Here is a 27298-nt window from a genome sequence, read left to right as displayed (position 1 = left end):
AGAGAGAAGAGATAAACAATGTTCTGTGTGCTTTTGTGGGGAATATACAGCAACAGCTTTGTGATCTAGGGTTATATGCAACCTGCAGTGTTTCCTGTGTGATTTGATGTATTCTTTGTTCTGCCCTTGTTTTTAATGTTAATTATGCTATCATGCTGTTACATATTCCATGAGCAAAACAACATTTGGCATAATGGTTTTTTTTTTATCATCCCATTTGGAGATGGATGAGTGGAAGATGTCCTGTACAAGTGTCATGGTTTAGAGTCAATTTTAAAAAATTATCTAGCTCTTGTTGTGTTGCCATCTGTTTTCCTCTAGCTTGAAGAGGAAACAGCTGTTGTGAATAATCTCAAGACAGTATTTTTAATAAAGTCTAATAGGTCTGCTTACCTTCAGCTTGCTTGTGTGTCAGACTGAATAAATGTGCTGGTTAGGAAGGGAAATGTGGGTTTATGGTAGGAACTGTAATGATAATGTTTCAAAATGCAGGGATTCTGGTTGGCCTTCTGCAGCTGGGTTTGAATATAGCTGAAGAGATCTGTCTGTGTTCATGGGGCACACACTTCACTTCCTTTAACTGTGTATTGTCTTGTAAAGGGGCTGTGCTCCACTGCTTCTGTTCTCTGGGTGCAGTGGTTTGCAGGAAGCTGGGGAGTTGATTGAACCTGGTGATGTAATGTAGAGCGAGTTCATGGTCCCACCATGCCAAACTTCAGTTTGCTAATGAAAGCTGAGGCAATAGCTAGCTGTATTTGACCTCAGGGAAAGCAATGGAGATGAAGAGCCAGTGACACAGCCTGTTCAGTTGTACAGAATTAGATGCAACACCTGCACCAAGAGACTGAAAAAACCAACCCGCAATTGTTAATAACAATTAACATTGTATAATGGCTGCACAAGGTCCATTCTGGCCTGATGTCCTCTGTTCTGCAAAACAGACATGTGATTTCAACCATTTGAGGGAAGACAGGCAATGAGCAGTCAGCTGGCTTGTGGTGGCTCAAGCAGCTGTGAAGCTACAGGTGAGGAAATAACTGCCGTCTGCTTAAGAATCTCTCTCTCTTTTGTGTTTTTTTTTTTTAATATGTGGAGCAAAATGAGTGTCTTGGAATTCAAGAAAGTAAGAGATGCTACCTTGACATTCAGTTAATATTAAAAATTAGCTGTAATACTTGCCTTTGAGATCTCCTACCAGTTTTATGCTATTAAAGAGAGTTTACTGTCTTGCTCTGGAGGAGTAGCCTATATGTGCTAAGAACATGTCATTACTACAGAAACCTGTTCTGTTATACAATGGTAGAATGGTAGGGGTTGGAAGGGGCCTCCAAAGCAAGGTCACCTGGGGCGGGTCACATAGGAATGCATCCAGATGGGTCTTGAAAGTCTCTAGAAAAGAAGGGTCCACAATCTCTCTGGACAGCCTGTTCCAATGCTCTGTCACCCTTATAGTAAAGAAGCTTTTCATCATGTTCAGATGGAACCTCCTGTGTTCCACTTTGTGTCCATTGCCTCTCATCCTGTCATGGGGCACTACTGAAATGAGACTGGCCCCTTCTTGACACCCACCCTGAAGATATTTGTAAATGTTAATATGATCCCCTCTCAGTCTTCTCTTCTCCAGACTACCCCTGGTCTCTCAGCCTTATATCTGGCTTTCAAAGGAGAGAAGATCTGATTAACGACTATGAAAAGTCTCAGGAAATATGCAAGTAGGAGTAACTCAGATTATTGTCACCTAAGCAGGTACTTTTTTAGAAGACTGATCATTTTGCTTATCTTTGTGTGCAGTTTCTTTGGTTGAGTAGCAAACTTGAACTTGTTTCCCCGCTTGTAGGTATATCCACTGCTTCACTTCTGAATGTACAATGGAAGTACTTAGTTTCAGAACAATTAGAGCTGAAGATAGCAACCCAGTAGGTGTTGGTTTTTTTGCAGAAGGCCCCCACTAGTAAAGTACTTCAAAAGATGTGCAGAAGTCAGAAGAGGTGCTTTCCTGTGGTGAAGGCTTTTAACATTCATAGTCAGAAATAGTGCATCTTTTTGAATGGTAGCTCTCGTAAACTCTAGAGCTGACAGAATAGTAGTGTTTATGATGTGGTTATCTGGAATGTAATGGTGATAGAGAATGTAGAGCTGAATTTATGCCTTGGTAGAAACTGTTCTTGGGCTTCTGTTACTCTTGTTCTGTGTGCCCACCTTTTTATCACTTGGAGTTCCTCTGCCCTTTTATTTTAGTACAGCATACCTCAGGCAGCTTCCCACGAAGAGTGTCTTTCCTACCAAAGTAATTTCTGCTGTAAAGCATTCTTTTGCCAGGTTGCTTTGCAGCAATGATAGCAGCTTTTTCATGCCTGAATTGGTGTTATTTCCAAAACAATGCAAACAATGCCTTTGGGAGCTCTTGTTTTTTTTGAAAAAAAACCCCAACCTTTCTGCTGCAAGTACACACTGCTAACAATGAGATGTTTCCTGTCATCATTACTGGGAGCTGTCTACCTTACCTTTTCTTAGACGGTTCAGATGCTTTGTCTTCTGAACTGTGCTGGTAAATCCTGGTTTGTGTTTGATTCCTCCTACTTGTCCTGTTAAGTGAGTAGGCAAGGAGCTTACCAGACCAAGAGGATATTGATCTTTAGTTGCTGTTCAAGACAGTCCTTTGGTGTAAGGTATACTGTTCAGGTTGGGTTGGCTTTGCTGGGCTCTTCATAGCTAACCCTCATTTTCAGTTTCTGCAACATCTCATGCAGTTGCATTAGTAAATACTGCAATGCAATACTCCAGTGTGCTTTTTCAGCTGAGGGATCTGAAGTTGTGTTTTGAAGTGCTGGAGGAAGAGATAGTTCAGCTACACAAGTTAGCTGTCTACTAACTGCACAATCGCAGATGGAGTCTGCAGCAGGACTAGGATGGAATCCATATCTTCAACCAAAAGAGCTAACTTCTTGTATGGAAACACAAGTTTCTTGCACAGAAAAGGTCTGCTTTGTGGTGTTGCTTTGTACAAAAAAATGCACAGTTTCAGAAACTACATGTGATGAGTAAGGGGTTAATTAAAGCTGAATGGCTTTCTGTTCTTGGGTGACCTTTGTAAAGAAGCATTGGTCTCTCTTTGGTAGCCAGATACCTAGTGTATTCATCTGTATACCCCAGCATTAAGAATGACTTACAGCATGGATGTGGATTTTTGGGCATCTACTCTGTAACATGTTCTACCTTAAAAGGTAAAAATGGGCATCTTTTTCTCTGACAAACAGTCTTTGGATAAGTCTGTCTATTTACATGATTTAAGTTTTGCAGCTGCTTATTGTAAATGTCAGTGAGAACTTTCTCACAGTCAGTGAAAGTGTGTGATATAATCCAGAAATCAACTTCATTTTACACATAATTGCCAGAATTGTTCCCCAACTCCAATCTGCCTGCCTTTTTTTTTCTTTTCTTTTTGAAGACCTGAATTTGCACAGGGCTTTCAATTGATTATTTAAAGACAGTCAGGTATTCTACAAGTATAGCTTGCCCTGTGGATACTCACTGACACTTGCTGAATGCGATACCATAGCTTTGCTTGACTCTCAGAATAAATATAAAAGGTCTTTTTGCGTTTTATTTTTAACACTAGTACATGCTGTATCAACAAGAAAAACATGATGTGTATATATATAATATCACTTCTATTGGATTCTGAAACTGAATTGTAAGTTATCACTGTTTGCCTGGTTGATGTGTTCTGTAAACTGCTGAAGACAGGGTTGACAGGCTTTGTGTATTTTGGATTTGTGGTGACTCAGTAGGTACAGCCACATAACTGTGGATTTAAAGCTGCGAATTTAAACTTGGGTGTGTTGTCCTTGCTGGTCACGAGGCTGAGGAATAAGCTCAGTTGCGGTGCTTGCTCTGCCTGTGTGTCATTAAAGCAAACCATTGTCACTAACTAGCTGTTTTGGCCCTAAGACCGTAAAGCTTGGACCTTGGCTGGATTTTAAAAAAATTTCAGTATAAGACACTTAATTAAGATGAGTATCACATTTCTGGATATAGTTTGTATTGCATTATGTTTGGGAATGCTGTGCCTTTATACTTCCATCCTGTCAAATATGCTTCACCTGCTCCTCGTTTTTTAAAGCTCAGTCTTCCCATATGTATGAATGTTTCTGCAGGCTTAAGCATTAGGGGAAAGAGTGTCTTCTGTGTTGCTGCAGTTTGGTTTCTGCTGCTGGAGCAAAGTGAGAGCAGGCTTGCGCTATGTCAGACAGATTTGTGGAACGGAACACACTTGTAAAAATAAAACTTTGTGAACGTACTTAAGAGCAGTTGCTAGTTGTCTCTCATGAATTCCCTCACTTCTGCATGGGCAAATTAATTCTGCTTTGTCACTTAGAGTAGTTATGAAGAATACTTAACAGTGCCAGAATACTTTACAGGCAGCATATCTTGTTCACCCCCTTTCCTGCAGATGATATGATGAACTTATGAACTGAAACTAGAAGAATAACAGAAAGCTAACATTGGTTGAGTTTCATTATTTTAACACTTTGCATTATTTGGATTAAGAAAGTAGGTCACTTTCTATTTTTAATACCCTGCTTTACACTTTGCATAAAAACCCCACAACATCTGGATTGCATTTCATGGAAGGTTATATGTTTCCCTGTAAATAGGGATTTTAATCATAGGAGCATTTACAGAATTACAGGGCAGCATTGTGTTTTTTGCTTAGATGTATTTTCAAAACCTCAGCTGCTTTTACCAGTGATGTATTTTAGGTGAACACAGCTACACTGACTTCTGTGGTTTTGATCACTGCTTATTTATAAGTGGCTATGTCACCTACTTGTTTCTGTGCATTGTTGTGCCAGTGTTATCTTATATTTAGTGCTGAGGAGTGAAGAAGTAAATGTTTTTTTCACTTCCTGTAGATACTGAAGGTTGGACAATCTAGCATTTGGTTTTCATCACATTGGCTGAACAATGAGTCATTCTTTGTTGGTTAGGTTTGTTCCTTGGGCCGAGATTCATGTGACGTTCCTTCTCTCAGTGCAGTCAGATTAGTCACTGTTTGAAATCTTGTTTAAAAAATAAATTGCACCACAGGTTAATGCCTTGCTTACCAGTTACATGCTTCTGGCCTGCCTTGCTGTTTGAGTTCAGCAGCATCATTATATTGAAAAATGTTTTACAGTTATGGTGACTGATACATTATTTGAGTCCCACTGAAATTAGCATATTAAATTCAAGACTCAGTACTAGCAAGAAATTGTCTATAGGGCAGGTGAATTTGCAGTAGTCAGTGTGCTGAAGTACATCTAGCGTCAACTTTGACTTCTTTCATTATGATGTTGAGAGCAAAAACTATACTGCAATTGTGGTAGTAGCTTGAACTTTGTTGTAAATGTTAAAAAAAATAGTAGTAATAACAGTTATTGACACAGATGTCTTGTTATCATGGTACTTGAATCAGGCTTGAAGTATTTAGGGCAGAAACTCTCCTTGCGGAATTATCTGTGCCTGAAATGTTTGATGGCTTCAAACAACATTAGGACAGTGGCAGTTTCCAGTCTTTGTTGTGCAGTATGTTGTTACAAAGGCCCTTGAAGTTCTTTATCTGTTTTAGGGCTCATCGTTTGTTGTGAGAAATGGCAGTCTGAAAGGCTATAGCCCTGCAGAAAACATGAGGTGTCCAGATTAGGTGTAGGAAGAGAGGGGAAAGTATCTGCTGTGCGGTTGCAAACACTTAACTGGGACACTGATGTTAGCTCTCTAGACTCCCTGTCTAGTTTATGAACAGTGAGAGGAGCTAATTCAAATTATGATTCAGGAAACAGGCACCTGAATTGTGCAGAATGTTTAATTGTATGAATATCGCTGGGAGTGTCTGCATTGAGTGTGAGTCTGGGTTATGACAGAGTGGAGGATCAGGAGTTGATGAAATAAATGGTTCTAAACACTGTCATAGTTCATAGATTAAAGCCTGAGTAGAAAGAAAGATTAATTTCTGTTCCACATTAAACTTTGATTCTGTCTCTTTTGAACCATGTTATTTTCCATCTTGTAAGTTGCTAACAGCGTTTTGACAGGAAAATGCTCATGGAGTAGGCAAAGGTGCAGATCAGTAGAGTAGAAAATGAGATTCTTATTAGAAAGTTCAAATGGTAAAGGGTTATGTTGTGAAGCTTTTTGTGGTCATCTTGTTCTGCCTCTAATCTTCAGCTGATTCTTACAGATACCAGACACTCAAAACTCTTAAGTATTAGTTCAGATTGTTAGTTTTCCTTTCATTCTGTGTGAGACAGATGCATGTGGTGTTGCAATGGACATATTAAAAACTCAACTTTGGATGAACTTTGTGGGTGTGGAGGAGCAGCTCCTGGGGAATGCCCAGCTTCTGAAAATCATTGGCACTTTTTGAAAAATGCTCAGCCTCTGAGTGACTACCTAGAAACAAAATTTATCTTGGAAACTTGTTCCCATTTCTGTAAGAATAAATACTGAAATAAACCAGACCTGTGTTTCTTTGAAGTTTGTTGGCTCCTACTGGATTGGCTTCCTCTGGCAGTATTTTGACAGTTACCTCTGGTGCAGATATGAGTGTCTTGGGTTAAAGCTTTGGCTGAACTGAATCAGCTGATATATTGTGAGGTGGGGACTTGAGCCTGTGACTTCAGGTCAAATAAGAACAGGTGAGCAAGTGTATCCTTGCTCTTTTGCAGTCTAAAGAATTTAATTGCACAGAAATGCAAACTGGTAAGTGATCTCTCTGTTAGTCAGTGTCCTGAGTTAACACAGCCTGCTCTCACAAGCTGCCTCCATGCCCCCAGATGGGAAGGAAAGTAACACAAAAACCCCTGGGTTGAGATAAAGAGCTTAATGAGATTATAAGATGCACAACTACCTTAGCCTATTTACAGAAAAAATGTAAGTTACAGAAAAGTGCAGCAAAATGCAGCAGCAGACGCCAGTGACCTACCCCACTCCCTCAGCCCACCTGTTGGAAAAGACCAACAACCCGAAACTGGAAGCAGCAACTAAAACAGGAAGCTTCTCATGTTACAATCTGAACTTCAAGCACCATTATACTTTGCCACCACTTTCATTTTGAATCTGGCATGATGGCAGCATGGTATTGAATATTAGCAGCAGATTCAACTCAACCTGTGATGATTGGGTACAAATACTTCTTAAAATGTCATAAGCAGAGGTGCTATTGCTTTTGATTAACAGGTCTGCAAGGTAGCAGCAAGAAATTAGTAGCTTCAATGTAAAAATTTGTGTATTGTCAGCCTGCTTCTGTGCAATATAGTGAAATAAATGTTTCTTTGAGATAAAGTGGTTTTAAAGTCTGACAGCATGGAAAAATCACCTATAGGTCATATAAACCACCAATATTAGGAATAACCAAGTGAGATTTATTTTTGTTTTTCTCTGCTGGAGAAAAAATGCTGTGTAAATGAAGATTCAGCAACTAAAGCAGGGTGATGTAGATTATGTCTTAATCTGCTCATTCTATTCAGTACAGAGTTGTTTTTGCACCACAGCATTTCTCAACAGCCTAAAACTGCAGCTGGAAAGTTATGACTTTCCTTAAATCAATGTTTTAATTTAAAAAACTGTCTCTTAAGCATATAGCTGAGGACTGGTTATGATCACATTTTTCTTAAAATAAGGGATTTCCTATTACGTTGTTCTATAGTACATACAATGCTCTTTGTATATGAAGGAACATGAGAAATACGTGGACTAATGCAATATCAAAACCATGTCAAGTAGTTGTGTTCTTGCTTGTTACTGGGTTTAAGGGAAGTTGCTACTTACTGCAAGTTTGGAAGAAGATGTTTCTGAGTTTGGACCTTTAAGTGATAAAAAGGAATTTTATCTTCAGTGGAAATACCTGTTTTCACTTTTTGAAGAAAGGCTGAAGTAAAGCAAGTTTTGGAGATTTCAAAACCTTTTTCTGTCCCTTTGTGATGCTTAATTTTACAGTAGGAAGGTTCTTCTGAAGACATTCTTTGGTTGGTTAATTACTAAATTTTAGGTGGTTTTCAAGATTGCTTTGAACTGCTGTACTCTGAGTCACCCTGTTTCTCAATAGCTAAATTCTATTTTGATTTTGAACACTGTGGAGCCAAAAGGCCAAACTGAACTTGATCCTGTGAAACTGTGGTTAGTGAAGACTTCTGTAAATAAATAATTCCTTTAGAATTACTTGCCCTTGCTTTAGCAAGAACAATTGTGGAAAACAGAATCATTAGAAGAAATTACCAATGAAGCGTCTACTTTGTAGCAATCCCTCCTTTTGTTAGGAATTTTTAATCTAAACAAAACTCAACTTTTGGCAGATTTGTGTTTTTCATGTTGCTGTAAAAGTTTTTAATGTCACTTACTGTCATACAAGTGATTCATGTCCCAGAAGAGAGGACATAATTTCTTTTCCAATGCTGGTGGGTTATTTTTCACATGGTTAGAGCTTTATGAGCTATGTTTTTAAAAAAATAGGATGTACATAGATAAAAATTGTCTTTTTGTATTTTATTTCTTTTGGTCACCTGGCTTTCAGTTTTGTATGTGAATAATATAGATGAGGGGACGTAAAAACAGATACTTTTTTTTTTGCCCCCCACAGGGACTTTTTGCTTATGCTGATGTTTTTTAAAACATTACTCTTTTGTTCTTTAGCAAAGGCTAGGCTCTTTATTATAGAGTAACTGTCTTAAATTGACCCTAAAGTATAAAAACTTTCAAAAGTGATTGGATCATTGTTGGATTTTGGTCACATCTTGTTTGATGGTGTAAATAATTTGCTTGTATTTCCTGTCTCATACTATTCTTCTAAAAATAGCTGAAATTACTCACTGTTTGCCCAGTGCAGCTCCATGATGGAACAGCCTGTTTAACGTTGCTTCCTCTCAGCTCCTCTGCCCCTCCTGCAGCCTGAATCCTCTCCCTCATGTCCTCCTGCAACAGATGTTCAGTGACTTAATCTTTACTGAGAGTTCTTTTATAACTCTAGGGAGCTGATTTTTATTTTGAAAAGCCAAACAAAACCCCACAAACAAACAAAAACTCCCAAACACAACCCCCCAAAAAACTCCACAGCAACACAATGAAGAACCCCAACAACCCCAGCACCTCAAATGCCACCTCAAACAACAACAAAAGCACTACAAAAAGCTGCACAAGGCCAGCAACCTAAACAAAAGTCACAATTCAGAGGCACAGAACAGCCAGTAGCCAATCTGGTTGTTACTGAAACTGGTAGGGAAAACCTCAAGAGTCTTTATCAAATGCAGCTGGGAAGCTGAATAAGATGTGTCTTGATGCAAAGTTTCATCAAAATGCCAGTTGGATTGAAAAATAGTATGTGGGGAGCTGAATCTAACATTGTGTCAACACAGACAATTTGGTTAATTCATCAGTTTTTCTGCAGAAATACAGGAAAGTCACATCAAAGAAACTTGGAATGCTAAACCCCAGAGTGCCGCAGGAAAACTGAATTTGAATGAAAACTCCCTGAGAACACATTTGGTTGTGGGGTTTTTTTTTTGGTTGGTTTTTGTTTTTTTTTTCCCTAGCAGTATCCTACTTTAAAATGTTCTCTCCAAAGTGTGCTTTTACAGAAAGTAGCTTCAGTCTTGTTAAATGGCAGCTGGGCTGTACATTTTATTTTGTGGGATTAAGTTACCATCCTAAGGGAATCTTTAGAGAAACCTGATTCCAGCTGTCAGACCACAATATTGGCAAGTAGCATACAACCAGTTACATTAATGAGTTGAAGAGAATTGTTTCTCTTCTTGTACAAGCTAAAAATCTTCCTTTTGTAAGCAGCTCTCATGGAATTTACCACACAGACCTCTTTCCCCGCAGCCCTGGGCTTTGATTAATAGCCTTTGTGCTGTGATCACTGTAAGTACTTCAGATCATTACAAGATCTTTTGAGCCTCCTTGGTGTTGGTTGCATATTACAGGAAAAGTAAGACTGTCAATCTGCATCTTCTCATTTTTCTCCAATGAAATGAATCCTCAACTACTTCTATTCTGCCCAGAACAGTAAAGGCAAGGTATTTTGATAGCTTATTGGATCTTCAGGGCTGCAGGAGAGCTGGGATGTCTGGCTGCATGTGTATAAAAAAAGAGGGAATTTGGCCACTAGCCGGTCTGAGTTTGTCCCTCATGGTGGCTCTAGCTAGTTAGACTTGGCTATCATTACAGCTCATAGAAAGGCTTGTCATTTGCAGTCTCAGAACAGGTTTTGGATCAGAAAAAGGTCCATAGGAAGGTTCCTTACTGTTTAAAATTTACTCTTGTTAGGGGAAAGGCAGTATGACACCATGTGCACTGATGATGGGGACTCCACAGAAGGGATTTTTAACAAATGCTAAATGTTCCTATTAGGAGGCTGTGAAGACAGTAAAACACCACTGGAAGTACTAGGTGTAGGTAGGTATAAGTAGTTTTTGACACAGAATGTCAGCTGGTACTGGTCTTCAGTTTAGTTCCAAAGGACTTGGGGTAGTTGCTGCTTATTCCCCCAAAGCTAAGAGGGTATCCACTATCATAATGCTCTTGTCTAAAAAGTTTATAATTAGTGTGTTTTGTTTCTTTGGCGAGGGAAAGGTTACTTGCTTAAGCTGTGCTAGCTGTCATATTCAGTTGTCTGGGGTTATAGCTAGGGCCCAGGTTGTCAGTATTGTTTTGTTGAGGAGGTGCTTTCCCTGAGTCTTCCAATGTGATGACCATTTCACGTGGAAAGAGGCTGGCAGGCAAGGGCTTAGATTAAGAATGGGTCATGTAAAAATCTCATTTTCCAGATCACAGAAATCTGTTCACAGATGGCTCTTTTTGACCTGGTTTAGAAATCTAATGCGATGTATCTCTTCATGAGAGCAAAGCGTGTTTGTTTGCACACATAAATACCTATGGCTAAAGCAAAGAGAAATTGTTGGACAAGTAGTGTTTCTAGCCACATCTGTTTTAAAAGAAATCACTCTTATTTTTACTTTTTTTTTTTTTTGTTTTAATATATCCATTTTCTCTATTAGATATTTATGAATTTCATGTTTGGTTTTTTTTCAGGCAGTGTGACCTATATATGTAGGAGGAGGGGAGGGAACGTTTTTGACACTTGGCATATATTGCTTAAAACATATTTATTGTTTTTAGGTTGCTACAAAAACACAGAAAAACACTGATTTACTTAGATAGCTCCATAGTGGCATACTGGTTCTTGGAATGCCACCTTTAAAAGAAAAGATACTGCTTTTTTATATTTAGAAAGGCCAAAATGAATTGAAACTTTCTGAGAGGTACTTGCAGTATAACTGCATACAGGAATAACATATACATGTAACTGTGCATTCTGACTTTAATCATCTTAATTTGGCATAGTTATCACACTGGCTGTTTAGTGCAATTGGTTCATGATGTGAATAGAAATTTTCTGTCTATCCCATTTCAATACTAATGTATCCCTCTTGAGGTATTGCAGTCATAGCCTTCATCTTCCCTTCCCCTCATCCTCAAAAACCACACCTTTCAGAATGAGTTTTCTCAACACCTAATGTAATTGCAACTGTTTGCTTTCAGTTTAAATTCATGCATAGGGACAAAGGTTAATGTGCTTCTAGGTTTTTCTACATATTTTAATCAACAATGACTGGTATTATTTCTGTTTTAATGGAAATTACTTTATACACTTACTGACTTCTTGATGTTACATGTCTATGCTGGGTTTTGTGCACGAGGAGCTTTTTAAGCATTAATTATGGTAGAGAGTTGGAACTGTATGTACACATATTTTCCTTGTTCTGTTTTTCATTGATCTATGAATGTTAAAGGAGTAATGCTTTTTCAGAAGAAAAAAAACAAACTTGAAAGGAATGCTTGAGCTGAATATTTTTTTTTTCATATTCCAGCATCTGTATTGGTCTAGAGAGCTTAAAGGAGAACAGGAGAAGCTTTTCATTCTTGACATACATCACTGCTCTGTTTTTGTTCTTGACATGCGTGCCTATGAGCTTCTTTGGAGAGTATTTTCCTGAATATAGCAGGAAAAGAAGTGGATTGTTGTTGGTCTGGATATGTTGCCCTTTTCAGACTTTAGGTATTTTGTTTCTGTACTTAAGTCTCAGCATGCACCCTGAAGTCAAAACACTGCAGCATAAGCAGCTCAGGAGCTTTTATTTGGTTTGTTTCTTAGAGGTAGGTTTTTGTTCACTGCTTGTTTTCTGAAGTAGTTTGGGAAATTATTCTCCATACTGTCTTGATGAAATCAAGTCTGTTGCTGATAGAAGGCAGCAAGCTAAATTTGTTGACACATGACAAATGTTTTCCTTAATGCACACAAGTTGGCAGAAATCAACAGAATGTTAGGGTTTGGAAGGGATCTCCACAGATCATCATGTCCAACTGCCCTGCCAAAGCAGGATCACCTAGAGTAGGGCACAGAGGAACATGTCCAGATTGGTTTTGAAAGTCTCTGGAGAAGGAGACTCTACAGCCTCTCTGGGCGGCTTGTTCCAGTGCTTGGTCACCTTCACAGTAGAGAAGTGTCTTCTCATGTTGAGGTGGAACTTCCTGTGTTCTACCTTATAGCTGTATGTGCTGGTGACCTATTACTTAGAAACATAGGAGAAACAAATTTTGTTCCAAAAAGTAGAAAGTAATGACTGGCTGTTGTGCATTCCCTGCTTTTCAGAAAGTTGCACCGAGGGAAATATGTCAAAAGCAAAGATGACATAATGCCAAGTATCAAAATTCAATAAAATTGCCACTTTTCAAACAATTTTAAGATGGAATAACCTTAAGGAAGTGTGTGGCTGTACATGCGTTTGTGTATTCCTAGAAACATCTTTAAAGTTGTTCTTGTTCTCCCAAGCACCTAAGCAATGCTGTTCTTTGCTGTGTAGGCAAGAGAGACCATTTTTCATGCTTCTCTTTTATTGCGTATGTCTTAAGAGGACAGAAATGTATAAAATTGGAAGAAACAAGGAAGAAGAATATGCTTTTGAGTTTGTCCTTCCTCTTTTTCCAGCTACTTGCCTTCCATGTGCCGCTCTCAAGTTAAGCTATCTGTGCTGCCATGGCAGTCCATTTTTTAACTGTAGTAACTCAGTCTTTGTGGAGAGAAGATAGCAAGCCGGTGAGCTATTGAGAATTGTATAGTTTGGGATTTAAGACTTGTCCAAAATACCTAATGACAACTTTTCCATGGCAGACATCAGCTTTGCTATGTTTAAATACTTAGTGCTAAGTTGAGTGCATCGCACAGCTAAATTAGGACTTGTGTATTAAAAATGCAGGAATAGAGAGAAAAGCTGTTGCAAACTCAAACTGATTATTTTGCTACTGTGACTTCGGACGAAAGCCTTATGCTCCAAAACAAAAGGCTTGTGTATATTAAATTGTCAGGGTCTTAGGCATTTTAAGAAACATTCTGTTTCTTCTTAGTGGAAAGCTGAAGTTTTAAAAGGTGAGTGTATTGACCATTTTTCTGCAAAGCCTCCCAAAATTCTCTAGCAATCAGATACTTTACAAATATGAAGGGGAGGGGAAAGAAACACAGAGCAGTGAATGATGAAATTCTTTCCCAGATGAAATCATCTCATCATCTCTGATGGTTGAGAATATGGAAATGGTCCATGACTATATCAAGTATTCTGGGCTTTATATATTTTTTTCATTTCAGTAGTAGCAGATCCACAAAAATAGTGAGCAAATTGTTCAGCTACATTGTAGATAGTAAAATCGTGCCACAGAGGGTACATTTTTGTCTTGGAGGAAGCTAAAGAGCAACTGAAGCTATAACAGAGCGTACTTGTTGACATAAAATGTCTGGCTAGAGAGCTGAGTCTTTAGCTATGCTTGAAAGCTTGACAGATTTTTCTCCTCTCAGCTGCTCAGTGATGGAGGAATCTAAACAGCCATTGGCTCTTTCTAGCTTTGGGAAGAAGCTGTTTGGGGGTTTTGGTTGGGTTTTGTGGTGGGGTTTTTTTGTTGCTGTAAGCTCCTACTTAAGTCAGTGGCATGATTAGTATATTGTGTTGGTCAATTAGTCCCTTGTTCTAGTCTCAGAGATTTTTCAGGGCCTTTTACCCATTTGAAGAAAGAAATTACTGTAAAACATCATCTCCCTCTATCATCCCTCTGCCCCACTTTCTAATATTTTGATGGTTGTGAGCTATAATTTTCTGTACAGACTGTGCAGGTAGTAATTGCTCTAGGGATGCTGAATGGTGTTGGCTTTTGCATTTAGGTTTCAGCATTGTGGTCTTTTCTACTGTAAGTCTTTTAACAAAGAGGAGAAAATGGCTTTTGCAACTACAGTTCTTATGGAGCCTTCTGACATGACCAAGTATTAACTTAAGTGGATATTGTGCATGTCAGAAAATGAAATCAAGATCACAAAGTCGAGAGTTGGTTTTGTGTGTGTGCATTCATGTTGAAGTAGAATAGTGCAGAAACAGGGGAACTCCATATTGTTGTTTGGTTTAACCTTGAGCTTGAAATTTTCTTTTCCTATTCCCTTGGTAGAACCGTGAGAATATTGTGCCAGCCCCAGAGGAAGACTTCCTTATCGTTCTGCTATTGAAGCTCTTCCTGTTGACATACACACTTGCTCCCTCTGGGGAACTTTACCCGGTCATCCAGAAAAGAGGCTGTTTTCATGTGACTTTAATGTGAGAATACATAAGAGAAATTTGGATGCTCAGGATCTGTGGAGAGGAGACAGAGACTCAGTCAATGTGAGGCTACTATATTTGATTTGTAACTTGGCTGAATGTAGACTAATGAGTAAAAGTTGAAAGTTTACTATGGCAGAATAGGCTTCACTGCAGGCTGAGCAATCCAGTATATTTTTGCCACATTTAAACTATTACTAACGTTTAGTTTAAAGCCACATTGGGCATGCCAACAGATGTTCCAATTGCACCTATGAGTTACAGCAGAGATGGCTTTGTTTTTTTTATACAGTGTCTCACAACTCTGAAGGAAGTTGGAAGAACGCTATCAAGTTGCATCAGCTGACTTGAGAGAGCAAACTTATTTAGGAGAACCCTTAAGTGAGACATTACTGTCTGAAACAGTGTTTATCATGTCCTTTTTCACTGCCTCTTCAAAGGTTCTGTGATTAGCTTTAGAAAACACACCTGTATGATAGCCATATACAGGCTGTTTGTAAGAAGAGTGGATGTGTGGCATTTCTAATGGCATGTCATGAGTCTGTTAGCAAAACTGTGCAAACTGTTTGCCAGGAACAGACAAGTAGACATGGAGTTCTGCATGTCACTTTATACTTTCATTTAAAGCTAAAAATGCAGGTTGGCTTAACTTTTCCTTCCTGTGGTTCTTCAGAATTTACATGCACATGCATCTGAGTGCTGTTGAACAGATCTGCAGAAAGGAAAAAGTTTGTCTTACTGAAGGTAGAGTTTAAAGAAGCAAGATGATTCTGCTAATAATATAAAGCTATTTGGGAGCTGGAGACTGGGAAATCATGTGTCTAGTAAAATGCACTTCAACTGAGCTGCAAACACCCAATAAAAAGTTATATTTGTTACTGTCATTTAGAGTTCCTTTCTCTACTGACAAACAAGCCTGTGTTCCTTTGGTCTATGCATTTTCATTTTTTATTTTTACTCCTAACGTTTATACCAGGAGAGGATGATCTAGTTTGAATGGTATGTGCTAATAACCTCCGAGTACTGGAAGAGTGAAGGTAAATAAGACCTCATGCATTGTAAGACTTGCACTACTCATTCTTTGACAGTTCTTGGTTTTGCCTTTGGAATTAAATCATTCATCCACATGGTGCTAAGGTTTAGCAAAGCTATGAGGAGCAATACCCAGATTACTGTCTGAACGTTTTGATGTTACCAGTCTGAGAAGGAAATATAATACTCAGCTTTGGTTGCTAGTGGTTTTATTCTTGTTTTGTAGTAACTTGGTTACCTTTAGTTCCTTGATCCTGTGTCTCTTTCTTTCTTCCTTTCTTCCTTCCTTTCTTTCTTTTTTAAAATATGGGATACATATGTGTTTCTTGTCACCGTGTAATTATGAAGAATATTCATGATATGCATAGTGCCTTTGTACAAGGTCCTTAGGCAGCCTCATAAGAGCTAATTACTTCATCAAAGTGCTTTGAAGTCCATCTTGTGGATTAAGGCTGTTGGCTTTAACTGAAGTGACTGTTTTCCATCTCCTCGTCTGTGGAGTGGTGAAGCTGGGGGTCAGTCCACATTTACTGTGTTCTGGTAATGCCTTTAGGGTGAAAACAGTGGGGTGTATTGGAAACTTTTATTTGCATGTTGTCTTATGTTCATGCTATCTTATGGTAGGGCTGACCAAAACCTAAACACATATTTGGAAGGAAGCAGTCTGTACTCAAGTACCTGCGAATAAATTGGCCAGCAACAAACTGTTGAGTTGTTGCTGGCCACAGCTGAGCACTAAACTCAGCGACTGTCAGAACTCTGCTGCCTTGGAAACAGCATACTGCTTCTAAGTTTAATAGAGACTTCACATCACATTTGGGAAGAAAAATACAACTTAATGCTTCATGTTAGGCATGTTGCTGAGACTGCATTAGTTGTCAGATGACTAATTTTTTAATAACATTTTGAGATGTAATCCTTCTGGGCTTTTATCTTTCTTGTCTTTAGGTGAAGCCAAGAATCTTCCTACATATCCGGGGCCAAACAAGATGAGGGATTGCTACTGTACAGTAAACCTGGACCAGGAGGAGGTTTTCAGGACCAAAATAGTGGAGAAGTCATTATGGTAACAAATACATATTCTGTTAACTCTTTTAATTTTCTGATTACTGTGTTTGTTTAATTCTCCAAAAATAGTTTTTGGGAGGGATGAGGGAGGCTGGGTATGATCCTCCTTCCAGTTTTAAGAACACTAGTGGTAGAACTACTAATGTCATGATTCTTACCTGTATATATGGAAAAATGTCTTCACCAAGGTAAGACATATTAACTGTTTTCTTAATGTGCAGCCATTACTCCTTTCTTTCTTTATTATTTATATATTTATTTTGAACTTCTCTAGGCCTTTTAGATCTCAGCTTAGGAGGAAGCACTGCACACCATTTCGCATCTGCCTATGCTTAGAATTTTGCCCTGGAATTTTTTTTTTCTTTCCCTGTTGTGATGCTGCAACTGAAAGGAGAGATTCAAACATAAGATGCCTGTTTGATTGTCTTGGACACTTCCTGTGGGACTGTGAAAAGAAATGTAGAATGAAACAGAATGAGAAGTATGAGGCAAATCCACAAATATAAATCCTGGGAAATCCCCAAATATAAAGAATTAAAAGGAGCAAGGCTGGGCATATGTAAGGCCTTTTTTTTTTTTGGAGTCAGGGGCAAAGTAGTAGTGAGGAACAGTCAAGTTTATAACTCTTGAGATGCAAAGTGAGAAAAGAGTGAGCGTTTTGAAATGGCAGTTAGAGACTTTAGTTTCTTGAGGCATTTGGATTGACTAAACACAATTAGAGTTGTTTTTGAATGATGGTGGTGCTAACACTTTCCTGTTTGTACTGTACTATACTTAAAAAAGAAAAGGTGAAAAAAGCTAAGGCTTATCGGTATGCTTGTTTTGTTTTAGTTTGTGTGGGTTTGTTGTGGGGTTGTGGTTTTTTTTGGGGGGGGTTGGTTCTTCTGTGTTTTTCACACAATAACTGACATGAAATGAGCCTGAACCAGCTGTTTCTCTGAAAGTGACTTTGCAACTCATTTAAAGTCATTCCTGGATCAACCAGCGGTGGCCCTTCTGGTTTCAATTCTAGAAGTGGTTTTCTTTGCTGGATGATCATTAGTGCTTTGCAGGTAAGTGAAAGGTAGGGAGTGGGGGTACGAGAACAGTTGATGTGGTTTCCTTGAAATAATCCAAGCATTTTTCTATTGAGAAAATAAACTCTTAGTAGCAGGAGTATGCAACAAATGTAATTCCTTCAGTGGGAAAAAATACCATTATAAAGATGAAGAGGTTCACTGAGGCTGTGCATAACTGAAAGGCTTCTGGTTTCCTGTGGAGCTAAGTTCTTTTCATTAGCTTAGGTGACTTCAGAGGAGAGCAACAAAATGATGAGCATTCTGAAAACCATAACTGATGAGGAAAGGTTAAAAGACTGTAATTGTTTTAGCCTGGAGAAGAGAGGTGAGAATAGATACAACTGTGTAAATATTAAAAAACCAAACCAACCAACCAAAACCCAACAGAAAACCCACAAACAAGCAAAAAAACCCCAAAACAAACCAACAAAACCCCACAGCAAAAAAAAAATCCCACAAACAATCCTTTCAAAACCTGAGAGGGAGGGAATTGCTCTGAATGTCCAGTACAGGTATTGGAAGTAATAATGGACTTAACCTAAACTTCCTTCCCCATTGCAGTTTAAGGCTTATTGTGAAGAAAAATCTTTGTTTTGTTAAAGATTCTGCAGCACTAGATTAGATTGCTTGGGTTTTTGTGTGGTTTGTTGGTATTGGGTTGTTGTTGTTTTGTTTGTTTGTTTCAGTTATTTTCTTTACTTGTGGTTTGTGTTTTGTTTTGTTTTTCATGTTTATTGCTTAAGGGCTTTTAATAGATTCTATATAATCAGTCCTGACCCAAAATACGGGGATCTTCCTGCCTTGGAACAGTGGTGGACCAGATAATCTCTTAGGATCTGTTTTACAGTCCTATTTTCTTTGATCTAAGGGTTGACTAAATATGATCTTCTCAGTCTTTGTTTCTTCTCACAGAGAATTCCTGTCTTGCAGTGGTAGTCTGCCACCTTCTGTGAGCCTCTATTTGCAAGTATTATTTTTAAAAAAGCTTGCTGCTTTGCAGTCCCTGAATACCCACTGTTATCAACAGGATTTTACATTTATTCACAGTGTTCTTCTGTCCTTATTTTTCCCGTTGCATAAAAGAAAAGCAGAGGGGGAAAAAAAGCGCCAAACATTAGAATAGTCAAACTGGGGTGTCGTCCCACTCTGTGAATAGGAGTTGCTCTTTAGTGAGGCACACTCAGACAGCTTCTTAATCTTCTGTGACTGTGTTTACATGTATTAAAACAAGTGCATAGGCTTCCAGAGGAAGATGTTTTTCGAATTATTTCAGACCATACTGTAGTTGCCTATTATGCTTTTGTAAGACTCTGAGATGAGCACGTAGCTGAGGAGCTAGCCATACTGTTACATTCTTTTATGCTTGTTTGTAAATTGATTTAACCCACTGAGTAACTGAATTATTAGGCAGGCGAGACTTATGTGCCCTAAGGCCCATGTAATTTTTGTGCAGCAGAGAAACACCTGCTTTCATGTGTGATGCTTCTGTTATGGAGTATGTGTTTCGTCCCTTTTCCTGAGGTATCACTGCTGGAGTACATCATGTTGGATGAGAGCGTGGATGTGAAGCTGGGCCAAGGCATGACTAAAATGTTTGAATCCTGCCTGACAATCTGCTTGGCTGGCACTGAAGTGAGTGGCACAGCCTAAAGCAAGCTTTAAGAACTGCCTGTGTTGACACTCATAGTGGTAACTTCTATCTTCCAGTAAGCTCAAAAAACGATTTTCATGTCATCTGTGAAAAAGATGCTTTGTGTGAATGTCTGGACTGAAAGATATTTCATGTGCAGCCCTAGTACTACTGACTCCAGAACAATGTCTTCTCACTCAGATTTGACTGGAGAAGCCTATTTTTTCTAGAATATCTGCATGAAAAGGCTTATAATTGAAGTCATACTGAAACACTGTCTTGTGTACTTGGGAATTGAATGAGTGCTTGCTTGATTTTTATTTTCATTTTTTTACTCAATTGAGCTTCATTAAGCTTCTACTAAGCACTGCAGAAGTGTATATATTGCCTTGCCAGTCCTTCTCCTGATGTAAAGCTTAAATAGAACTGGCAAGTGGGAGAAAGGAAGCAGTTATCTCCCCTTCCCAGAGGGACATAGATGGATGTCCAGTTCTGGCTTGCTTGGGATATCTGTGGCAGAGCCTTCGGATTGACTCACAATCTTCTGTGTTTTTATACTGGGACAGTGTAAGAAGTTGTCTTCTGGAGCTCTGTCCTAATCTTCTGCAACAGAGCAGAGGCATGAGAAGATGGCTGAGAGCAGTAACCTCATAAGTCAACAAAGCATGATCATTCAGAACTTTTAAGAATTGAACCAGCACATCCCATTGCCTAGGCTGGTGCCCTTACCAGTGCTCTGAAGAGAATCTTTCTGAGCCTGATGCAAACTTAGATAAAGGGCATCTCAAAAACTGAGTGTAGCTAACAGGGTGAACTTAAACTCCTCCATTCAGAGTCAGGTTGGACTTGTAAATTACAATCAGGAACTTAAATTGTTCTTACCATCCAGCCTCTGTTGGTTTCTGTTAAACTGGATGATGGGACTGCTGCCTGTCCTGGAGTATCTGAGGGCTGCTATTGAGGATAACTTGGTGATGTCTGACTAAAACAAGTCAAGGGTTGCAACATGGGCAGGCCTTTCTAAGAAACCACAGAGCAATGCAGAAATACTGTTTATATGGGGTGGTTCAGAGTCATCTGATTTCTCTGGGGATCTTTGAACAAGCGCAGTGAATGTGTATTGGTTAGAGCAAGATCTCCAGGTTCCCAGAAAGAGAACCTTCAATGCTTCAAGCAACACTGTTTTCATAAACTTCTTGGCACAAGCTTTTAGTAAATTCAAAGAAGGTCACATGCAAGTCATAAGATATGAGGGAGAGGTCAGTTATAGCTAGGATTTAATACTCTCCTCTGTTTTGTACTTGTTGTTCAATATTTATATTGCTGTCATCCACAAAGGCACTGAGTAGAATTCTGTCCCTTCCATATAACCTATCTGAGATGTATGTGAAGGGGCTTGGCCATTTTTTTTCCTAAGGAACATGTGAGAATCACCCTCGTATTTTGTTTGTAAACATTTATGTATTTATTTTTAATGCACAGATCTACAACTTCTCTTTAGTTCTGAGCTACAAGGAGACAGCCCAACAAAAGTTTTGCTTATTTATTTCCTTTGCTGAACCAACTACTTAGCTTCCCCTTTGAGTACCTTCAAACTTCAGGCTCTACCATTCAGGACTTGTTCATAGCTACAGATCTTCCCTGAGAACAAACTCTCTTGGCTTGTTGGTGTTGAGACTGACTTTTGGCTTTGCTGTTTGCATCCAGTGTTTCCGTTCACTTAAAGGGCAGTGTCAGCTGCAACAGGAAATTGAGGCAGCTTCTCAAATCAAAGGTGAAGAATGGAAGGAATGTGCCATCTCTAAATTTGTTTCAAGGATATGAATAAAGGCAAAAACTGTCGTACATTAAGAATCTAGTGGCTGATAGTGTGTGCTTTAGAGAGATGAGCCAAGTGTCTTGAGTCTGTGATTATTTAATTCTCCACTGTTTCACTAAGGAATTTTTCACGTGCTAAACATAGTGATCAAAGCCTGAATGAAACAGCAGATGAAGCCAGAGGCACTTTCCCCACCCCCAGTCTTTTTTTTCTGGACTCCAGTGAAGGTAACAGTAAGAACTGCAAGTCTGTAGTGTGCTTGTGAATATATAGTGAAATGTGTTGTAAATTCATAGTTAAGGCTGTGTTCTCTTCAACAAGAGGTTGCTGTATCTTTTAGTGTTAAATCAGGTAACAAATTCAAGCAGTAGTCCTCAGAACTTTCTTTTAAGTAATTCTACTGCCATATTTAATGTAGTTACTTTTTAGTTCTAGGGTTGCTTAAACCTTTTATTTTCCTGTGTTTGGAGTTCATGGCTGTGTAGTTAAACTTCTCATGTTCTGATAACATCTTGGATGCAGGCCATTTCTCAAATTTGAATCATAAAGTTGTTTCTCTTAATTGGAACATTGCCAAAATTAGCTGTTATATCTTAGTTCCATTAGCTGCTTACATATTCTGATGTTGCCAGCTCACCTCCTTGATATAGCTTTCCCTAGCCCATAGACCTTAAATTAATCTTAGCTTTGAGCTGTATGCTTTAGCATGTTCTGCAACTTCTCTCCTGTAAGTTCTCAGTGTGTTGTTTGCCCACAGTTAACTACATCTAACTGAGGCTTGAATTCCTAATATCAATAGATTTCAATTCTAAAACACTTCCAGCCTTTGAGGGGAAAGGTATAAGATGGGTATGGTACAACTCCAGCCTGGTCATGCATTGAAGGTGAGGACTGCATGGTTGCATAGGGAATTAATACAGCAGAGAAGGGTGCTGGGGAGGGAAGCAAGACTTAATGAAAGGAGGAGAATGAAGTGAGCCTTGAGACCCAAGGCAGGGTTTATGAATGAGAGTGTTTATCCATGTGAAAAGCCACCATGTGAGTAACAATTGTGGTATTGTAGGCTCCTTTGAGTGATTCGAAAAGGGGCAGGGGGGGAAAGGCAGCTGTAATGTGACTTCTGTTGTTTGTGTGTGTCATCTTACAGAATATTTTGGGAGGTGACTATGGGCCAAATGGCTGCTGCTTAAAGTTATCATAATCCCTGTAAGCCTTATTGAGCCAAACCAGCAACTGTCAAGTGAGGTTGGTAACTATAGCGCACGTGTCTGTCTCTCTCTTCTGGGCATAGGATTGAGAAAATGCATGTTGCTCGTCTTTTCCCTGAATAGTAGGGGTGGTTTGGGCTGTGACACAGCACTGCCCATCTGGGTGTCTCTGCCCAGTAACATTAGGAGTAATTTTCTTGGGCTCAGTGAATATCTGGAAGACTACAGCCTGCACTCTAACAGTGGGCATAAGTGCTATATACAGATTTAGATGTTGCTTTCTTTGTCATGTACTTCCTGCTGCATGTCCTCTGCCAAATCTGTTCTTCAAATATAATAGTAGGTATTTTTAATAAATTCTGTAAAGAAGCTGCCAACATTGGATCTTACAGAGCCTGTCTTGCTTGCCTGTATAGCAGGCAACTAAAGTGCACTCAGATTTTATTTGGCTTGCTGTGTGTGCTTTGAATAAACCTTCTCTACCCCACTCCCTTTATATGAGTTGCAAAGCACAGTATAAATCATATTACCCAAGTAACAGAAAAAGCTGAGTAGTAGAAACAAACAAGTGTACTCCTTTGTACAGGCTGGTTTTGCTTCCCACTCACATGGTGATGTGAACTCTGGTCTTCAGTTCATACAGCAGGATGAATCCAGTATTTCTAAACGTTTTAAGACAGTCAGAGGATGTGGAGTTGTCTGTGGCATGTTAATAGTCCTTACTTGCAATCACAAAAGCAGTTTGAGAAAAAAAAATAATCCCCACACAAAGAATTCTGGTTTAAGGAGTTTCATTATTATTCATCATGCAACTCTTTCACTTCATCCACTGAAGTACTGGTGCCAAAACAAAAACAAAACTGCTTTAGCGAATCCTAAGGATTGAGAAACAAGCATGAGGCTTTGCAACACAGCCTGAAACAAAATAAATGCTTCTACACTAAGATTTGTTTCATGAAGTCTTTCTCCATAAATATTTGTGATGATGTAAGTAGATATTTGACATCACAGAATTAAAGTTGCAAATCTGCCTCTGGAGTTCAGTAAAACATGTAAGAGTGGAAAAACTTGGAACATTTTCTGGGGAAGAAGTTCCCATTCATCATGTTTGAAACAAGGATTTTCTTCCTTATTTGCTTTCATTCCACTTGATCTACACAGTAATTTCTTTCTCTTCTTCCCTCTTTTGTTCCTGAAAATATCCATTGCCAAAACACACACTAGAAGAGATTCAAAAATAGATACCTTGAAATGGGAAGGGCTTTAAGCTGGATAGCTGAATGTGAGTGAAACAATGCCTAGAGGGAACTTTCTGGCTTTGATTTCCTGAATTTCCTGCTCCTGTCAGCGTTCAGAACAAGCAGTTTTGTGGTGATGGTAGAGTATGCCTGAAGATTCAGATCCATTGTGCTATTTGTTATGCTTTAATGTGACTTTTTTGTGTGTGTTTGTCTTCTTCCATGAGAGTTGTAGAAGCGTCCTGTAGAAGCCAAAGTGTCCTGAGGAGAAATTGAGAGAATAGCAAGGTGTCCTGGAAAAGAGATAAGAAAGGGATGTGAAGGTGAGGGTATGTGGAGTAGAAGGCTATAGAGTCAGGCCCTTGTCTGCCTGAAAATTTGGAGCAAGGATTTAAAAATTGGCACAGGTCTTTCTCTGTAGTTTCTAATCCCATCAGGAAAACAAGATACACAGTGACTTGGGAATGAGGCCTATTGCACAACTAAAGAGTAGTCGATGCCTACACTGCTGTTCTTCTCATCACTGTGATAAAAATTAAAGACATTAATAAAACTGTCCTAAACTTAGTAGTCTTTATTGAAGAAGCTGGGTTTGAAAATGTATTTATATTCAGCTTGGAAGGAGTTAAATTGCATTTAGAACAGAATTCCACTGTTTCTGTCCTTGCAAGATCCTACTTTCATCAGTTACATTCTGTCCCTTGTTTAAAGTCCTGAAGAAACTGAAACAATGACAACACTGGTCATGTCTGTGATCTTTTGTTGTGACCACACTGATGTGTAGCCTGTGCTGCAAGGATGGGGAGGAGGGCCTCATTATTTCTTCTCTTATTTAAGTGACTAAAATTTCTCTTGAGTTTGGGGTTGGTTAATGTACAAGTAGAGCTTAACTCAAAACCTGGTAGTTGAATCTAAATTCACTTAGTTCTCAAAGATTCCTGAGTTTTTAGCCAGATGAGTTCTAGTGTTTGTTTTGGAGGATCTTGTCAGACTCCTGAGGGCTGTGTGGGCAGATGCTTGCTGCTTTTTATTAATTGCTATGTCAAAATAAAAGTACTCACTAAAGCCTATCAGACTAAATCTGGCTTTTGGAAGAGAAGGGACATGGAGAGATGTAGCTGTTCGTTTGGAAAAACCATTCTGGAGCCTTAGGGCTCACACTCAAGATAAGTTAGCTTGGGAAATAAATCACAGGATTTGACTGCTGCGACCTCTTGCTCTTCAGGTCTGGGTGGGAGACAAAACAAGCACTATTCTGAAGAGATACATGGAGGAAAAGCAGGCCTTTGAGTGGAAGCTGGAAGCGTTTGTGTGGTTACTTTTGATTCTTTCTTAAAGAAGATACTGTTTCTGCAGAGCTGCACAAGATTGGAGGAGGGGGATATCAGATGTATCTAGATGTGCATCCTTACAGTTAAAACTTTGCTAATTACCCAGTGCAGGGCAAGTGCACTTGTGTTGGAAATCTGCTTGATTATATCAAGAACTCGGCGCACCTCAGGGGTGTTATCCAAGTGCTAAGAGGTAGTGAATCTGTAAGAGATGCAAGAACTCAGAGGCTTCTCTTCTGGTGATACAGGCCACAAATAACACATCCTGTGAAGAGTACCAGCCATCAGGCTCTGCTCAGGCTAGTAAGCCTTGTGCCTGAAGGTACTGACCAGATGCCATCCCTGCATAGCTAATAATTTCACCTTAATAGCATTTCTTTTGTTAGTCTGGCTCTTTCTGATACTATGCATTGGACTAGACACTTTCTGTTGTCTACTCTTCTTTTCTGAGTCTCGTATTTGATTTGCTATGGTGTGGTCTTAGTTGTCTTCTGCACCTGACCACCATCAGTGACAAACATTAGCAAGGGACTTGCCAAAGGCTCCAGCTGTCTCTTCATAGTATCATAGTATCATTCAGGGTTGGAAGGGACCACAAGGATCATCTAGTTCCGACCCCCCTGCCATGGGCAGGGACACCCCACACTAGAGCAGGCTGGCCAGAGCCTCATCCAGCCTGGGCTTAAACACCTCCAGAGACGGGGCCTCGACCACCTCCCTGGACAACCCATTCCAGGGTCTCACCACTCTCATGGTGAAGAACCTCCTCCTCACATCTAGCCTGAATCTCCCCACCTCCAGCTTCATTCCATTCCCCCTAGTCCTATCACTACCTGAGATCCTGAGAAGTCCCTCCCCAGCCTTCCTGTAGGCCCCCTTCAGATACTGGAAGGCCACAATGAGTTCACCTCGGAGCCTTCTCTTCTGCAGACTGAACAGCCCCAACTCCCTCAGTCTGTCCTCATAGGATAGGTGCTCCAGCCCTCTGATCATCCTTGTGGCCCTTCTCTGGACATGTTCCAGCACCTCCACATCCCTCTTCCCTGCTCCTTCCCCAGAATCAGCTGAGTTGAATTAAAGTATGCCCAGTGTAAGTCTCACTTGCATTGACATGGACTTTAGATTTCCAGTATACTGAAGCTTTCCTTATATTCATGGTAGAGGATTTGGTATATAATTCACAGTTCATTAAGTATAATTTCATTCTCAGGTCATTAGTGAGTAAGTTCATCTGTCGTATTCTTCCAGCAGAAAGGACAATTTTATGGCTGAACAGAGTGTTTGGGCTCAGAACAATGCAAATGTTTTACATGTATAGTGCCCTAGATATTTGGGTAATGTTCATGCTTTTTTGTAGCCCCCTTGGGTTAAGCCTGTGCGTGAAAACTTACACTATGTGATGTGCACAGAATGAGGCCCTTGGGACTGCCAGTAGAAAGAAGCATGGCTGCTAGAGCAGTCAGATGGATAGCTCCCAGTTTAGTAGAAACTGCACCTACCAAAGAATTCATGTACTTTCTGGCTGCAGTTGTGGCTGCTAAATTCTTGATTCCAAATTGAACCTCCTGGAGCAGAATAGGTAGAGGACATAATAGAGGTTGCTGAATTGGAGGGGGCAGTTGGGATGAATAGTCAAGCCAGCTGCCATTTCTGGCAGGTAGATTTTCTCCTCTGTCTTTGCAGTAGGCATGACTGAGTGGGGCTTATGTTGATTGCCATAATTTACGGGTGGATTAATTTATTTCAAGAAATGGGAAGCTGTTTCGGTGATGAAAGTTTAACTTGTGGTTACGCTTTGGGCTTCATTGTTTATCCGATATGTGTTCTTCCACAGGGCTTGTGGAGTAGTGACTTAATGTTCTTACTGAATATTGAATGATGTCTCTGGACTTCGTGAAATTAATGTGGCATACGCCCCTCAAACACAAGAGTGGTTAGCTAATTTGCAGTGCCTGTGTGTTTGAGAATTGTCAGCTAGCTCTTGAGGGAATATGGCAATTCTAGGGGAGTGTTTTTTTTTATGATAGGCAGAAATAGAAGCAGAAGTGATGTAAAACATCCTTAAAGAAGTCAAGGAAGTGACCTCTCCTGAAAAAATGCTGAAAAATTAAAGTTAATGTGATGAAATGTTAATAACTTGCTGTTATCTAATCTTCTAATATCAAAAGCCTGATAATGATTAAAGCTACAGCACAATTATCTCCCATTTTTGTGCTTTGCCAGGACACTAAAGAAGTACATG

The 27298-nt window shown here is 39.4% G+C and overlaps 1 protein-coding gene across 3 annotated transcripts in view; it reads left to right on the top strand.

The window, feature by feature from the left end:
- RASA3 (RAS p21 protein activator 3) overlaps positions 1-27298 on the top strand; it is a 207188-nt gene that overhangs the window by 82646 nt on the left and 97244 nt on the right. For all 3 annotated transcript variants that reach the window (XM_068137253.1, XM_068137246.1, XM_068137237.1), the window contains exon 2: positions 16653-16770. In XM_068137253.1, the coding sequence (XP_067993354.1) occupies positions 16694-16770 (77 nt within the window). In that variant the 5' untranslated portion in view covers positions 16653-16693. The remainder of the gene's footprint in view (positions 1-16652; positions 16771-27298) is intronic.

Source organism: Melanerpes formicivorus, unplaced genomic scaffold (assembly GCF_026170545.1).
Source record: "Melanerpes formicivorus ecotype bairdi unplaced genomic scaffold, bMelFor1.0.p_v2 SCAF_1, whole genome shotgun sequence".
Lineage (NCBI taxonomy): Eukaryota > Metazoa > Chordata > Aves > Piciformes > Picidae > Melanerpes > Melanerpes formicivorus.
The sequence above is the reverse complement of the archived record's forward strand: the minus strand, read 5'-3'. Positions and strand labels throughout refer to the sequence as shown.